The sequence below is a fragment of the Mesitornis unicolor genome, unplaced genomic scaffold (genome assembly GCF_000695765.1).
Source record: "Mesitornis unicolor isolate BGI_N332 unplaced genomic scaffold, ASM69576v1 scaffold32397, whole genome shotgun sequence".
In the NCBI taxonomy this organism is placed as follows: Eukaryota; Metazoa; Chordata; class Aves; order Mesitornithiformes; family Mesitornithidae; genus Mesitornis; species Mesitornis unicolor.
The window spans coordinates 21159-38857 of record NW_010194926.1 but is presented as its reverse complement, the minus strand read 5'-3'; the positions used below and the strand labels follow the sequence as shown (position 1 = coordinate 38857).

Sequence of the window (17699 nt, the reverse complement as noted above, 5' to 3'; positions counted from 1 at the left end):
CTGAATACGAGGAAAAACTTTTTTACTGTAAAGGTAACAGAGCCCTGAACAGGCTGCCCAGAGAGGTTGTGGGGTCTCCTTCTCTGGAGACATTCAAAACCCGCCTGGACGCGTTCCTGTGTGACCTGGTCTGGGTGATCCTGCTCTGGCAGGGGGGTTGGACTGGATGAGCTTTTGAGGTCCCTTCCAACTCCTGATATCCTGTGATTCTGTGATAAGGGAGGTAATCATATAGATACTTAGGTTGTATTGGTTGCTGCTACCACCACAGCCACCCTGACCAATATCAACTCTTCCAACTGAGCATAGGTGACCACTGAGCTCACTGTGTTACCTGCAGTGGAAATGGGGTCTCGCATCTGATACTGTAGTATGTGGGTTACCAAAGTTGTGAAAAGAAGTGGCATGTATGGTGTAAAAATCCTTTTGTTGCTAGTGTTTTTAGAACAAGTAATATTTAATTTCCATTGCGCCATACACAATTCACTGTGGCTGGGGAAAAGGATCTATAAAGTGTTTTGTATCTAATACAAGCCTTAGTGTGCCTTAGTGTGCATGGGTAAGGAGCAGTGACCGTCACTTTCCCGAATACTGCTCTGGCTCTGCAGAATACTCTTCTTTCTTCCATCAGTGTGAAAGCACCAGGAGCATTGCAAGGTGCAGTTTCTGCTGTGGGCTTTCAGGAAGTGCCTTTCAGCAGTAGAGAAGACTTTGGTTTCATTGCAGGAGATTGCCCTCTGGGTTGCTCACGATGCCCACCAGCATGGTGCAAGTGCTGTAGATTGCATTTCTGTGTGTCAGGGACAAAACTGACTCTGTGGCCTGTCCAGGTTAGCAACAAAGACTGAGGTTGTTTAACAAGCCTTGTTTTTCCAGCACTAGTATACTTTTGATTGTTGCTTTGCTCCATCCAAATATGCCTAATATCATCGGAGTTAGTATTTATATCTTCCTCTTCACCACCTCCTGCTCCATACAGTGCAATGAGCAAAAAAGGTTTTTGTCAGCCTTTTGGTGCTTGTACGTGGTCTCTGGCTGACAGCTGTACTGGGTGTAACACACACATGATACGTGACTTACACTTGTTTCCTCATCCTTGAGACCCGCTCAATAAAATTGATCTTTAGATTCTCAGCATGGGGATGTTTTAGAACTGCAGGACTGATTTAAAGAGATGACAAGAAGTAGTTGTGTTCTTGTGGTTGTGCATTGCTGCATATTATTTAATTTTTATTTATCATTTCAGTCTGTTCTTGGGATTTAAATGTTGAATACTTGAATTTTGCACTAAAACTTTAAAGTACCATCCATTGCAGCAGCATGTGGGCTTTTTGACCTTAAAAAAATACCTTTAATTGTAGAGAGCAGTATTCAGTCAAGCTGCTAAAGGTTCTAAAACAGTAGTGGTTTGAGACCAAATTAGTTTCTCAGATATTCCTGATTTTTAACTGTTTGTTAAGCTGTATTCCTCTTTTATATCAAAAGCTGAGCTGTGTTTCAAAGTGGTGTTTTTTCTGCTGTTATGTGAAACTAATCTTTCCTTTAGTTTGTTTAAAAAGAAAGTTTCCATAGCACAGTTTCTATATAAATAAATGTATAGACAAATGTACCTTTCCAAACATCTTTACACCTTCCGTTTTGGTCAAGAGTCAGATGCAAATGTACCTTTTGCATTAGTTTTGCTTTATAGCATCAAAGATTGGAGGCGGGGCAGGGGTAGAGTGTGAAGCTACTGATGGGGAGGGGAAGCACTGTTCTTGGAAAGGGTTGAATTTTCCCTCTGCTTTTAATTACTTTTTCATGGCAGAACTAAGCAAACATTAATCCTTGAGGCTCGTCAGCAGTACTGCCTTTTAAAATCGCTAAAAATCTCGGGACATAAAAGCAAGGAAGTTCAGAAGTTTTGCTGTGGAAGCTTTTTTTTTTAATAGATGGAACCCATTTGAGCAAGGTATTGTTGGCAAACATTGTCTGAACATTGCAGAAGTGAAGTTTTTCTAATTATTTATTTTTAACAAAGTTGCAGTGATTTGAGGATCAAAACTCTTCCAAAGATTTCAACAGCATTGAACTCTCTGAGTCTAAATACCTGGAAGGTGCCTATAAGAAATCTGGGGAAGAGCTGTTCACTAGGGCATGTAGGGATAGGATGAGGGATAATGGTTTCAAACTAGAAAAGGGCAGATTTAGGTTGGATATTAGGAAAAGGTTCTTCAGTATGGGGATGGTAGATCACTGGAACAGGTTGCCCAGAGAGGTGGTGGAGGCCCCATCCCTGGAGATCTTCAAGGTCAGGCTTGATGGGGCTCTGAGCAACCTGATCTGGTAACATTGTCCCTGCTCACTGCAGGGGTTGGACTGGATGAGCTTTAAAAGTCCCTTCCAACCCAACACATTGTATGATTATATGATAAACAGAACTAGTGTAATCACTAGTTAATTTAATTATTTTTAGGTAATACTTCAACTTTTTAAAAACTTATCCATGGGCTATCAAAATGCTAGATATGGAAAGGAAGGCATCGGGCAAATACTTGGCCTTTAGATATAAAGGAATATATTAATGAGCAGGAGAGCCAGATCTGTTGTACATAGGTACATAGGTATTGGATCTGAGCTGAGGGGTGTTTTTAGCTTGTAAAACATCCAGTCTATCTAGGATTTTGCTGTTTCAACTGTCGTCATCTTTTTAAGCAATGCAGTTGTTGAAAGTACCAACTTTGTGGTCCTCTGAAGAAAAGTCACTGGTTTAAAAGTCTGTGATGGCTTCCCCTTCATGCATAAATGAGTTCTTCCGTATTCTGCTGCCGCAGTTGTTTTAAGGTTATGAAGAGGACAATAGTGACAGCAGTAAGAAATTATGGCATTAGTCTTGTTCAAGATAAGCTGCACATTTCCCTATTGGAGTTTGGACTGCTCATTCATCCTTTAGATAGGAACTGTATTCCTTTAACACAGCTTTAACATTTTCATGTTACAAATGACATCTTTAAATGTATTTGTATTGTTCTGTAGAACTTTGCTTATTTTTATTGCAGTAGAGAATTATACTTCTTCAGCATTTTCAGTGCCATTATATTTTAGGTGTACGTGCAGATCAACAAAACAGCAGAAGATGAAAACACAAAAAAGCTGGCTAAGGAGTTCTTTAGGAAACTGGAGGAACATGATGAGCAGACACTGTCACTTTGGAAACAATTTAGAGACTTCAGTATTGAGGAATACATCCGAATTTATAAGGTACAAATTACCCACTTTTTCTTTGTTGTTGGTAAAATGGTCTCTCTTCATCTCTTGCTCCCTCACTCTCATTGACAGCGCACAGCACCTTTTCCTCCAAGAGGCTGCCAAGCAGCGAGAACCGACTTAGGAACAGAGGCTGCTGTAATGTTGTCAATTCATTGCCTTTCCTGTAAACTTCACAGTGTTGTAGGGAAGGTGTTTCTCAGTATGCCAGGTTATGCCCCATTCTGCTTGGCAAAAGCATGGTCGTTGATTTAGCATCCAAGCAGATTGCCTCTGTAGTTGCTGACAACGTAGATAGGTTTTATTTAATGGAGTGCATGTAATTGGCCCTCAGACTAATTCTCCCTTCTCAGGAGCCCTGAAGCTCGCAGTATGGCACTAAGCAGCAAAACAAATCAGCATTGGATAAATGTTCAGTTTTGCTTGGTCTTTGAAGCCAGCAACAACCTGCTACATTTAATAGTTTCCATGTAATAAATTTTATTAGGAGATAACCCTGTTTTCACATTTCTGATCTAATGTTATAATGTGGAACTGTGTATGTTGCATTTTAAATTGAGTGTAAGCAATTATAGCAGCAGGAATTTACAGGAGTGATCGGTGCATCAGTTACCTGCAGGTTAAGTGCGCTAATACACGGCCATCTGTTGCACACTGTGATCTCAAGAAGGTATCCACTGTTTTGTGGGAGATGCTTGTGCCACTGACAGCAAAATGAATAATATGAATGTGGAAAACAGGAGTGAGATGCACCTTCTGTCACTGAATTCAGTCTCTTAGTATGAATACTGTGTAATCTCACTCAAGAACCTACTGAGCCCATCTGAAAACCAGGTCGTGTTTTTCTTTCCCACATTCTTGCAATGAAGTTCTGCAGTGGGTGCCCAGTTTCGATGGGCTTAGACATTTTTTTCTAACTCATAGCTCCAAAGAATTTGTGACTTGTTTTATACCACTTTCTTCTTCTAGTAGTATTCTTTACTCAAACTTGCGCTTGGCCATCTCCTTCCTCTCGATGTATTTGCAGAAATTGGTCATGTCATCTTCCATCCTTGCTTCCAGAGTTAAAAGAGAAGTGGCCTGCACTTTCCACAGTAATCCAGATAACCTGGCCGTGCTTTAATTTCTTCCCTGAAACACGTCCCTGGATTCATACCCTAAGTTAAGATCTCCTGAGTGAGATCTGAAAGCTGACCTGTTAGGGTGAGCGGGTACTGGGCTGTGTGTGCAGCTGCATCATGATGGTCACTCATCATTGATCGCATTATGACATCTAGATCTTCCTCTCCCAAATCCTTTTCAAACTAGTAAGTATCCAGCTGATGGACTCACAGCTTTGTTGACCTCAGTTAAAAATCTTGTCTTTTGTACTGTTACATTTCAGCCGGTTTTGACACTTAAGGTCACCCTATCTCTCCTAGGTGTACCCTCAGCCTTCCTACTAATGGTGGTTTCTGTGTGCTCAGCGATGTTTGTGAGCAGCTCCTGGGTTGTTTTTTTAAAATTATTATTTCTTTTAGCATCCTTTTAAAATGGGATTGGTTTCGTGTCCAAGTAACTTCTGTGCAATCCACTGGTTTTGCCTCCAGCACAGCAAGTTAGAGAGCTACGTCAGAATTTTTGTACTAATTGCTCTATCCAGTTTACTCCTAATTTCTCATGAACTTTATATCCAACATTGAACTCAGAGAGATTAATTCTAATACAGAAATAATTAAATCAAAATCCAAACATCCTTTCCTTTTAGCAATGAAGTGTAATTTCCTGGGAAAAAAACCAAAACGTTTGCTTGCTGTCTGACCTGTGACACAGACCTGTCATCTGACTTAACTGGAGGAAATGATTAGCCCCAATCTAACAATGTTTCCCTTTTTTCATGTTCTTGGAACTTTTCAGCGTCTAGGGGTGCACTTTGATGAATATTCTGGAGAATCATTTTACCGAGAGAAGTCCCAGGAAGTTCTGAAGATGCTGGAGGATAAAGGGCTCCTTCAGAAAACAGAGTATGAACTCATTATTCGGTCTGTTGCTGTAGTTTACGTAACATCTCAGTTGCATTTCAAATGAGAAGTGATGAATGGAAGAGTTTTCTTTAGATGTTTTTGGTAGCTGTTCTAGTAGGAGACCAACAGGATTTCTGCAATTGCAGCTAAAAATTAAGTTTGCCCTTTCTTGTAGCTAGCACAGAAGCCTGGCCATGACAAATGAGGTACAATGACAGCGTTCAATTCCTAATGGCCTTTTAGGCTGTTAATTACTTTGGTAGCTGCATGTGCCATTTAACGAGCGGAGTTAAATGAGATCCTTGCCTTGATGTGCTGCCTGGCTGAACTGGAGCGGCAGCTGCAGTCATGAAATGTACCAGAGTGTGGGCACGGAGCTCTCTGGCATCAGCAGTGGTGACAACAAACTTGGAGGAACTGTCTTCAAAGAGACTTAAACGAGACAGTCATTCAAAGAGAAGGATGAGATTGTCTGGAGTGAGGGGGGTTCCTTGGCAAGAGGCCCACCTTTTGGTTCTGACCTGTCTTGCCTGAACTCACCTGTATGTTACATCTGGCTTGCAGTTACTCCAGTGTTTTCTCTCAACTTACAGCAAAGGGACGGGAATCGTGGATCTGTCAGAAAAGAAAGACCTCTCATCGTTTGCCACACTTGTGCGCAGTGATAGGACATCTCTTTACATAACGAGGCAAGTAAGCCCATCTGTGTTAATTGCTGTTAATTTTGCCAGTAAACTTTTGTATGTGAGCACATACTGTAGTACAGACTTTGAAGCTTTTTATTTCTGGGATGGAGCACCTTGATGAGTGAGTAATCATAACTGGACCTAGCAGTGTAATTATGATGGGATAAAAATGGCTCAGGAAAAACAGCTGCTTTTAAACAGTTTTCCTCCCCTTCAGCGGTCTGTTAATAAGTCTCCTCTGTCCATAAATCATAAGACTTTCCCTAGCTACTGACTTTGAGAACAAAGCTGGGATCTCTTAATCTAATAAACACTTGCAAAAAAATGAAGGTTTTAGAAAAACCTTTGCTTAAAATGTTTATTGACAGTGTGATACAGAAGAAAATATTTGTTCAGCCACGTCTTCATTGACTCAGTGGTCCACTGGCACTGTACCATCAACTTTATCACTATTTTCCTGCCTTCTCAGTATCCTAAAATTCCTCTTGGGTATTTTAATATGGAAGGCTTAATAGTTTCTTTGTGCCAGTAATGTAAATAAATCAGATGTCTAGCCCTCAGGGTAAACTCTGTACAGCTTTTCAGGATGAGGATATTAGAGAGGTGCTGCAGTAAATCCTGTACATTAGGGAGCTGCTGGATCCTGTAGCCAGGCAGAGGCACGGCTCTGTGCCCGCAGATCCAACCAGTTGTAGGCTGAGCGCCTGTTCCCAGTAGGCACACAAATACACATACACTTCAGTACACACAGCCAACCAAATAGGGCAACACAGACGAGAGCACTCAGCACTCAAGACGGCACAAATGGCCTCATTTTATTCCCCTCTGGCTGATCAGGGTGTAGGTCTAATAGTATGAAGAAATATAAGTATGTGTGTGTGTATATCTGTATGTGCATGTATGTATATGGTTTCTATTATCTACATAAGTAATATACGTAGGTATTATGTGTACAGAGTATGGATGCACCATGTGGAGTCTTCCCATAGCTGAGCTTCAGCACTCAGTCTGCCCATTAGCTGTCCCCTGGATCTCCAGGTGTCCCCACTTGTGGCACCTGGGTGCACAAGCCCCTGAGGCCCATAGCCCCACTGGGCACAACCAGCCAGCCATACTAACCAGCAATCAGTTCCCAGGCCATCGGTCCCTTTCAGCATCTTCTCCCTCTCTTTTCCCATCTTTGGCTCCTCCCCTAAGCAGCCCATTGCCTTGTGCAATTGCAAAATGCTTTTCCCTTGCATCCCATGCGTCCCATGTCACTTAGGCAGTGAGCTGCTCCTGGTGACCCCTGAGGTGGGTTTCAAATGGGGACATAGGGCTACTGGCTCACTTGTGACAGCCCTGGGAGGGCTCGAGCAGGCTGTTTCTCTGTACCACTTTGTGTGTGTGAAGGGGAGCTTTTTATCCTATCATCTGAGCACTGAGTTAGTTTTCCAGGAGAGGGCTGTTCCTCTCAAGTCTCCCAGTTGATTTGATTGTCCCAGTAGGCAGACAGAGACCAGACTTACCCTGCATAAGAACTGTTTCCTTAGTCATTTTCATAGCTGGTGTTTTTTTAAAAAAAAAGAACATTTCAGACACATGTTGTGAACAAAGTATAAATGTCCTCTCTTTTGTGCAAGGCATACATGATCCCTCTAATCTGGCAGTCCTCTTCCCTCCCTCCATGAGAGCAGATTATTTTGCCAAGAGGCAAATAATGAGGAATGTTTGAGTAAGAGTCCAAATAGTTTCTCATTATCTCTTCCAGAGATCTTGCTGCTGCTATAGACCGGATGAATAAGTATAGCTGGGATACTATGATTTACGTGGTAAGTCATTCTAGATTCACCACACACTTGTGAGCCTGACTCTCAGCAATAATCCAGGGGGCCTCTTGCTCCCCGTATGCCTTTGGCACATGGTATTTTTGGCAGTAAAATAGATGCCCTTCCTCCCCAGCAGCTGTGCCTCAATGTGGCAGAGTTTTCTGGTTCTGTTTCAGTTCATGACCCACAGAATGGTTGAAAAATCAGCCCTGTGTTTTAAAAATTCATTGCAATTAGTTTTAAAGGAACTTTTACTCATTTGACATTGTATTTTCCGTATAAATGTTGTAATTAATATTTAAACAAGTCAGAAAAAGTTGTCAGTGTTATAAGAGGTTGTAAAATGTTAATTTAGAAATTAATATACTAAATTTAATCTAAGTCTATGCTGAAGTCTTGATATCTGAAATGTAAATTTTTGTGGCATTGAACAGTGCCTTGGGTTCATTATGTAGAGGCTGCACATAAAGTACTGCTCAGTCAATCTGGACTAAGCGGTTGTAGACAGGGAATCTTTTTATATTCCTTGGATTGATTATTTTGCTTTTTAACAATTCCAGCAGTATCACCTCCTCACCTGTGTGAAACTTTTTGCTTTAGTATCCTCGTGAACATACCACATGATGCTTTTAATTCCCTACCCCCCAGATTTAGGAAAAAAACCCCCCACATTTGAAAGCTGTGTTTCATTATGAGAAGTCAATTAGCGACCTATGGAAAAAATCTGCAGGTTTCTGGCATGTTCTTTGTGATGCATTTGGTAATGTCTGTAGGTCTCCTCTGCCACAGCTCTTTGAAAAGACAAGATAATGTTACAGATACCACGGTTCAGGGCAGGGGGAAGGGATCAATAAAGATAAAATTAAATACCCAGGTGTTGTAACTTTTAGTTAAGGCACATTCCTCCTTTTATTTTCAGTCTTGAGGAAGTTTCCAGTAGCTTGCCATTCTCCACAGTGGTCATAGAACAGGGATCTTCTTGTCATGGTTTTTCTGGGGGAAGAGTTAGGTTTTGGTGGGAGTTATTTTGCCTCTGCTGACTGGACCATAGCAGATTCAATGACATTGAAGAGCAGCGTGGCCATGAAAGTGCAGTGCCTTGGGAATTAAGGAAGCTTCCTGCCTGGTTCGTGTGGGTAGGGATTTACTTGTGTTTGTTTTACCAAGGGAGAAGACCTTCTGGGGTCTGAGAAAGTGGGTCACAAAATGAGAGGGTGACAACATAAGCTGTTAAGGCTCTGTGGGACAGACAACCTGATGAGAAAACTGCCAGCCTTGCGGGGTTTTGCTGCTGTGTTGTGGCAGTGATTTGTAATGGGTTAGGACTTCACTCAGTGCTGCCAGAGGCAGGAGGGCTTCATGGGCTTAAGGAAGAACACCAATGATTTTAGTCTTTAATTATTAGATACAAATGTATTTCAGAATCCTGATCTTGTTAAGGAAAATGATTTAGAGGTTCCTGAGTGTCATTCTGTAAGACTATCTATCAGATCAACTTGTTTAAAAGAAGATTAGGTGGTTTCTTAGTTGTAATGCTGTAAATCACTGCATTCACCAATTTATATTTTTAAAAGATCCTACTTATTTCCTTAAAATGCAGTGATACGAGCAAAATATTCAGAACATTTCAAAATGTGTGACATATTGTTGAAGAGGTGCTAAGACTCTGTTTAATGCTGCATTTAAAATAGGAGTTGAAAACACTTTTATGTGTGAAGAATTAAATATAATCCACACTGTCAGACTGCAAACTTCTCTCTTAAAGCTGACCACTTAGGCTACATTTGGACATGTATAATTTTGGGGCCTGTAAGGAAAAAAAAGCCATTCTTTGTAATATGAATCTTTTTTGAGCATTTTGCCATGCTATGAAGCTATAGAAAAAAGTGGTTCTGTGAAATGGCAGTGTCTGCAGGTTCATCTTTTTTAAACGTACTTGCACATCCGTGTTTAGAGTATTACTTTTAGGCAGAGATGAAGTTGTGTGGTATTCCTACTGTTTGTTTCCATCCTTCTTAATAAGCTTGGTTCTCATGCAGTTGTAATTAAGTGAACTGCTCAAGCATAATAAACACTCATTGCTCTGCTTCGTGCAGTATCACAGCGCATAGCAAAAACCACAGCATTTGATGCTTGGTTTTAAGGTGTCCAGCTGAAACCTGGGTTCAGCTTGTACTGCCTGATAGGTATTCTTATCTTGGCCTCTCTTTTCGTGTTCTTATTTCCATAGTAGTGTAAAGACTTATTTTAAAAGACTATCAGATTATTATATTATTTTTGTTAATGTTTTTAAATATTCCTCTGTGTACTTCTGTCAAGACAAGTAATTACAAACTTAAGTTGGCTTTTCATTTAATTTTAGCTGAAAATTCTGCTCTGTAGTCAGTCACAAAGGAGCAATTAAGTCTTAGAAGGACTGGAGTCTTTTTTTGTCAGTATTGTCTTGATTTGTTGCAATATCTGCTCACAAAAAAGTGCAGTCCTCCAAAGAGGCTTTAAATGCTGTGATCATGGTCAAGGTGGTGGGGGAGATGCTGCTGTAGACACCAAACATAACCAGTTTGTGTCGTGGAATTTGCAATCCCTTATAAAGCAGGAGAATAGAAATTAATTCAGACCTGGAGGGGAGCAGAGGAAACTGCGAGGCAGCACTGGCCCGTGCAGTGAGCTGGCCTTCATCTAAACTTTGTACAGTTTACTGTGGGCTCTTTTAGTGAGAGAGAGCTGACTTTGTTACAGGTACAGAGTTTCTCTCATGTGTAAGGTGCGTGGAAAAGGGCTTGGAAGGGCTTGCTTGAAGTGCTGACCACTGCTCTTCATTCCCAAGCCTTGCTCATGCATCTGCACAGGAGGAGTTGTGAAAAAGGAGATGGGGCCTGAGGCTTGGTGCAGTGGTAGAGCCGAGAAAACGCTGATAAGCACTGCACTCACTGCTCACTGTGCCCTGGAGCACCAAGCAAGTAGAAAATAGTGGTTATTTGGTCATCAATGCGGTGGTTTTTAAGGAGGGATAAAGGAGTCTTTGGGTGATGTAGTCAAAGCAACTGGGTAGGAAAGTGAACTTTGTAGCAATAACTGGGGCTAGAAACACATACAGAAAATGTGACCACTTTATTTTTTTAAAAATTATGCACCTGACTTATGCTGTAAAGCTCCACAAATCACGCTGAAGACAAAAAAAAGTACTGGGTTCTGGAGACAGATCTTGAAGAAGTTAAAACCTTAAAGCTTCGTGATGTAAACCATAGGAATATAACGAGCAGCAAGGCTGTGAAGTGAAAATGTGGGTGTTTGGTGGGCAGCTCACAGATTAGGTGAAACTAGAGCACCAAGGTTTCATTTCAGTTCATGGCTTTGCCTTCATGACCTAGGAATAATCATTTTTGGAAAGGCAGATCACTTTTTATGACAAGATGCAAAATCCCATTGCCATGGGTTCCAGCTGTTGCATTTTTCAAGACTTGCCTGTCTTCATAGGTCTTAATTCTGGCACAGTAGCTGTGGTGGTGTGTGTTAAAAGTTAATCCTTATCAGACTTGGAGCGTTTTCTGATGTGCACCAATTCTGTTCCTTAGACAGATAAAGGTCAAAGGCATCACTTTCAACATTTGTTCCAAATACTGAAGCTTATGGGTTATGACTGGGCAGAAAGGTAAGTATTCATGAATCTTAATAATTTTTATTAATTTTTTTAAGAAGGGGTAATTTGTACGTTAGAATTTCAGTGGAGTGCTGTTTTGGAGAGAATCTCCTGGTTGTGTCCACCCACCACCACGCCACAGCACATCACGTAGGCATTTTGGATGAAGCTGAGCTAAAAGGTGTGCTGCTGGAGTGCAACTGCTGAGCTCCAGAGTGCAAGCACACATTTGGCCTGTGGGACCCAACTAATGCTTAGTTCAATAAGGAGATAAAAATAAGAAAACAAAACCCTCAGAATTGTGTGCAATGTGGGCCTCAGGTCCTCGGCACCAGCCTGTTCACTCTGTACGTCCGCTCCTGCTGCTCTGCTTTGTTTGTGAAGAGAGACATCGCCGTGTGTTCAGGAGGTGAACACCAGCCCTGTCTCTCGTTTAACAGATCTTTCATAGCTGCTTGATGTAAAAATGGGAAAAAGGGAAGCCATCCTTCAGAGACTTTGTGCCGTGGCTTCTGGGATATTGTGTGATCACACATTAAACCGTTACTTCCTGAAGTGTGGTATTTTAGCAGAGATCTGAATCTGAGCTTGAATCACGCTTCAGGCTTGAAATATCTGTTGCAGGGAAATATATCCCTGCTGTTACTCACTGTAAGCACCAATCTTGTTAGCAGTCTGAACAAAGGTCAGCAATGGATCTGCAGACTAAATCATATCCCTCTCTGACAGACTGCATGCCTTTCGTGGTTAAATATAGGATTTTAGCCTTCAGGCATATTAGACTGCCTCCTTTCACAGTGCTTACAGTTGCACTGGAATTACCTTAGGTCGTGGATCCAGAGTAATGCTTGGGATTATTGTGAGCAGAAGCAATGAATGCTTTATTATTAGCAATGATTAATTTCATTTTTAGTTTAATGTGGCCACAATAGAATTATTATGACTCCCTTTCTAATGCTATTAACAGATCTGTGTTGCCACAGTAATTTGAGCTGTCTACATCCTGCCTCTCCTCAATTTATTGCATTGACTCCTCTGTACTAAAGCTCGTAGCCAGAGAGGTTCCCAAGAGCACCCAGATGACCAGGTTATCATAATTTTCCCATTATATAATAAGTACAGAGCTTTCGTTGCTGAAATGAGAGTTGGTGATTGTATCACCAAGCTTCCCACGTTGGAGCGCTATTTATTCAGCTGTTGTTGCCGTTTCCTGGTAAGAATCCAGCTCTGAACAAACACTGCAGACATCTCTCTTGATTAAAATGTAATTTCAGGTCCTGCTGCTTTTCAACACAGGTGCCAGCATGTGTCTTTTGGTCTGGTTCAAGGGATGAAGACTCGGAGAGGAGAAGTAATTTTCCTGGAAGATGTTTTAAATGAAGTTCGCTCGAGGATGTTACAAAACATGGCTTCCGCAAAAAGTTAGCTATTTCAGGTCTTACTAAGTTCTTTTGATGTTCTGTGTTGATCAGAAACGTGTTGATCGCAGTGATATGCCCTGATCTGTGCACTTTTTGTATCTCCCACAACATAAACGATGTTAAAATAATCCTTTGCAACTCTGTGAACTTCCCTAAGTTACAGATTTGCAGATTTTAACATTCAGTGAAATTATTTTATCGCACTTTTGCACTGGGAAGGAAGTACCTGCCTTTGGGGGACAACAGTTGCTTTTTTCTGGAGAGGCAAACCAGTCAATAGTGCGGCTGGGGCTGCAGTTCAGGAAACAGATTTCATCCAAAGGCTTCGTGGCTCTGGCAGTTTTCTCTGGCAGGACTGACTGTGTCTTGTCTGCAGCTGCTGCCCTGTCACCCTCCCAGCCTCACCGCTGCTTCCAGGGTCCCCGGGAGGTCCCTGCGCTGCAGCAGAATCTGCTGAAGGGGGTGTTTGCCTGGAGCTCTGGATCCATTTCCTCCTGACACAGGAAAGATTCAGGCAGTTCCCAATGAAATGCTGCCCCCTCTTGTGCTTTCTGGAGTCAGGTGCTGATCTGAACCAATAAACAGGTTAAGTAGTGTGCGTTTTCCTCTATGTCCTCAGCCTTTTTAATCCAGAAAGGAGAAGAAGGGGCAGGCAGAATGGGGTTTCCCTCAATTCAAACTAGTTTTACTGTGGAGAGGAATGGAGCTTTGGGTTAAAAGTTCCTATCATAGCTGAGTATAAAGCAAACTTCTTTTAATGCCGCCCTGGACTGACACAGCAGAGGTACAGACCCATGTTTTGTTTCACAAAACAACTAAAGGAAGTGACGTGTTCAGGTGGCACTGCAGCATTCCCGAAGCTTATCCATTACATCCTAAAGCCTACCTGTGCTTGTAGAAATTTTACCCCTTATGTTTGAATTCCTGCCTTACTTCCCCTCTCTTAAATTAGAAATCTTAAATCCCTGTCTCACAGCAATGTGTTCGATGTTTGAAAAGTGTTTGGATATACAATGAAAGCTCTTACAAACCTCTGTGTGGCATCAAAATACCTCATTGTCATTGAAAAGATTTTGGGCATCTGACAGCCAATGCTAGCGTTAAAAATCATGCTTGTGTGGAGCTGGTTAGTGAAATACCTTTGTGCAGACTCTTTGCTGTTAACAGTACACAGTTCTTCTGCTATTTGTGTTTCCATTATTTGCATTCTTTTTCCTTCTGCTTATCTCAGTGAACCCTGCAGTTCACGTAAATCCTCACTGTAATGTGTATTATTTCCTTTGCTGCTTTGCTCTCTCTTAAATAGCTTTGTCTGTGCCTCATCAAGCATCTGAACAAAAGCCTGAATTCTGAGGCAGCTGTTCTGTTTTGAAACAAATCTGAGTTAGGAAATGTAATAATTTAATTGAATATATTTGTCCTTGTGAATGAATAGCGAGTCTGAGACTTCTCAGGGCTATGAACTATCCCCACACTTTTCAAGCTTAGTCCTTTATGAATTTTGTAAACAGCAAAGGTTTGAGGAGTGTGAACTACTCAGAGTTGTCTCAGTTGGTTTTGCTGACCTGGCAAAGCACAAGACTGACATTTCAGGGCACTAAAACCTAAATAGTTTTGCAATACAGTTTACGTGGTGCATTATGAGAACAACAATTCTCCATATTCTGCTGTTAGTGGGAAATCAGCTGGGACAGGAAATCATAAGGTGAACTCTGCTAATTTAATAGATTACATATACTACAGTAAGAAATACACTTGACCCTTGCTAAAGTGGAAGAGATTTGCCTTGTAAAAGACGATACGAATTCTCCTTCCTCTCCAGTAGAGACAAACAGGACGAGTAGACCCTGGCAGAGTGCACTGTGATCTGAGTTTAAAAATATAAAGTATTATGTATGTCAAAAGCATCACCTTTTCACCAGGCAAGGTTGCGGCTCCAAACACAAGGAACTGATTTCCCAGAAGATCCAGCATCCAAAGTGCTGTTTATGTGGGCAGGTTTGCTGTTCCACTGATGAACTGGCAGCACCGGCTTGGCCCTGTGAACTTCCCTGCGAGACAGGAAGGAGGACAGCGTGCTCTGCCTAGCCTGTTGTAATGAACCTCCTGACCTTGAAATCTGCATTACACGTACTAAGGCATATGGGAGAAAGCCCACCTGAAACAGCTTTTAAGAAAGATTTCTATCCTGGACTTCTTGCTGTATGCATCCTGACAATCTCCATATTGCTAGTGCACTGTTTTAGAAGATGCTGTTTCATTGGCATCTCCAAGTCTGAGCAATGGAGTTGTTGTGCTGCTGTGGACTTGGGATTTCTTTCTCTCTGTTTCTCTTCAGCAACCAAAGAGACAGAAGACCCTATGGAGACAGCAGAAAAAGTTGGTCTGGCAGCACTAATAATTCAGGTGAGTCTGATCTGCCTCCCGAGGCATTTGCATCTTCTGTGAAAAGTTAAGAATTGAGATGGAGAGCCATATCCAAGTGATGCTGATTTATTGTCCCAGGATTTCCGGGGCCTTCTGTCATCCGATTATCAGTTCAGCTGGGATCGAGCTCTTCAGAGTCGTGGAGATACAGGCGTGTTTTTACAATACACCCATGCCAGACTCCATAGGTAAGAGGCGTGTTTGTACGCAGAAGTACAGTTTGACACATATTGTAACCTCGTTAACTTACGGCTTTGTAGTAGTGTTAACTCGCTCCCTAAATATGACATGTGTTCACTTCAGCAGAGGTGTGAGTTTATGATAGGAATCTCTGAGCCTTCCCAGAAGTGTGTGCTGATTAAAATGAAATTTCCACCTCGGTTCCACAGGGCTGAGCTAACTGTCCATGTGCTTTCTCCATTCTAGGAACAGGCTTTCTGTGGTGTTAGTGTCAGTGATGAAGAGTGGTGGCCCTAGCATTAAGGAAACTGATGTAAAAAACAGAATGTCCATACTTAAAAAATACACCAAGTCACAGAACTTGGATGGTTTTGACTGCCACTGTAGCTTGTGATGTCTTAACAGTCTGTCACTTCCCACTGTTGGTAACCAAGGTTAACAGCAGACCCCTTTGTGTTGACTCAGGTCAAACACCTGCCATGTTTACTTATTAAAAGAATTTCAGAAGAGTCCAGTTTGAACAGTTTTGTCTATTATAGTGATCTGTCAGAGCATCTTTAATGCAGACATGGTCATGTGTTTTCATAAAAGCACATAAGATACCTTCCTGGACCAGGGCAAAGGCCTGTACCAGCCTGGTGTTGTGTCTGAGGCAGTGGTAACGGGAGATGCCGTTCAGGGCAAGCGTGCAAGCCTGATCCCTTTGTGTTGTCTCTTCCTCTTGTACTCCCTTATCATATCGCTGTTGCTGGCACTGGGGCACCATTACCAGGGTACTGAGTGCCTCCTTGTCCTTTTACCGTCACCTTCTGGGCCTGTTGTCCATGCGTATCTCTAATCCTGTTGATACCAGATGGCTAGCACAAATTTCCATTTTTTAATGTTGGGTTGAAGTCAGCTGCTCTGTCTCAATGTTCCTTTCCGCTTGAGCAGAAGATGCCCATCCTTTTTTCTTAAAAACACGAATTACTCTTTTTTATGTCCAGTTTTGCTAACGAGTTTTCCATCCTATGTTTGTTTTCCATTCTTACATTTTAGTTTAGAACAGATGCATGGGAGCGAGCAGCAAACTGACGTTAACGTAGCGTGCTTGCAAGAGCCCGATGCCATCGCTGTTCTTCAGCATCTTCTCAGGTTTGTCTATAATTTTCTTTCCAAATACCAGTTCCCTTAAAATAAATTTCTGGATTGGCTGCCAGCCTGTTAAGCAGGCACAGACTGCACGATCATAAGAGAAAAATAGCTATTTTGGGCAGTAGGGTGTCTGTTGGATCACGCTGCTTGCAGCAGTAGCCTTCACTTGAAGTCTCTGTGGGCTTCAGGAGCCATATGAGGGAAAAAGCTTCTGTGTACATGAGCCTCTTAATTATTTCTTGTCCTCACAAAATCATGCTGAGCTCTATATAAACATTAGCTGCAGATTTGCTTTGTCCCTCCTGTTGTGTGTTTTCACATGGGAAAGGGGAGAGGGAGTGCTCCTGGATGAGGTGAAACACAGCACATGCATGCACATTCAGTAGCTCAGCATCCTTCAGTGTTACTGAACATGCACAACTAATACCTGTCAACAGCAGTAATGGTCTTCACTAATTCAGTCTTAAAGTTGAGCAGCTTCTGTTTTCATTATTTCATAGGTGTGTAATTAAAATTTGGAGGAAGGGAGTTGTCCATGTTGCGCTGCATGTGGATGGAGTTAGAAGTAACTGAGGCTAGAATTCGCAGTGAGAGGCCCTGTGTACCACACTGCCCTCTGCACAGCGTGAGAGTTCACTCCTCTGGCCACACTGAGGCCTTCTTGAGGGCATCTGTTTAAAATTCAGACTTCCAAAATTCACGTCAGAGGCCCAGGTGGCTCCTTTCAGCCTGCGACTGTAGGTTGCAGAGTCCTCCTGTTAACTGTAACTGCCTGAACAGGTCTGCCTGCAGTTTATCGTATGCCGCGTGCTCTCTTGAGGAACAGCAAGACCAGCCAGCACTCTAAATAAGCCCGGTAGTATCTTCTTTATCCAGTGCAATTGTATTTCAGAGAACTCATGGGTCATTTCTTGGTTTTTATCGGATCAGTGTGAAAACTGACAGGGCTAATTTATGTCAGGTTGATTTGCAGGGATCACTGCATCCCAGACCTGTGTCCATTTTGAAACAGAGGTTGTTGCTCCACTGCAGGGCTCTTATTCATACAGAGCTTCAGGTCTGCTCATCACAAAGGCCTTTGAGTCTGGCCAAGCACTCTGTGGAATCTGTATGAAACATCTCCTGGGGCCTTTACTTCCAGCAGACAGCAGGAA

General features: G+C 42.1%; 1 protein-coding gene across 1 annotated transcript in view; it reads left to right on the top strand.

The window, feature by feature from the left end:
* Window positions 1-3038: 3038 nt before the first annotated feature.
* Window positions 3039-17699, top strand: part of RARS2 (arginyl-tRNA synthetase 2, mitochondrial) — a gene marked incomplete at its 5' end in the record, with an annotated part of 18286 nt that continues 3625 nt past the window's right edge. Inside the window, 9 exon segments of the mRNA XM_010187960.1 lie at window positions 3039-3240; window positions 5143-5249; window positions 5843-5938; window positions 7686-7746; window positions 11319-11395; window positions 12680-12804; window positions 15143-15210; window positions 15310-15419; window positions 16450-16545. Of these exon segments, the coding sequence (XP_010186262.1) occupies window positions 3039-3240; window positions 5143-5249; window positions 5843-5938; window positions 7686-7746; window positions 11319-11395; window positions 12680-12804; window positions 15143-15210; window positions 15310-15419; window positions 16450-16545 (942 nt within the window).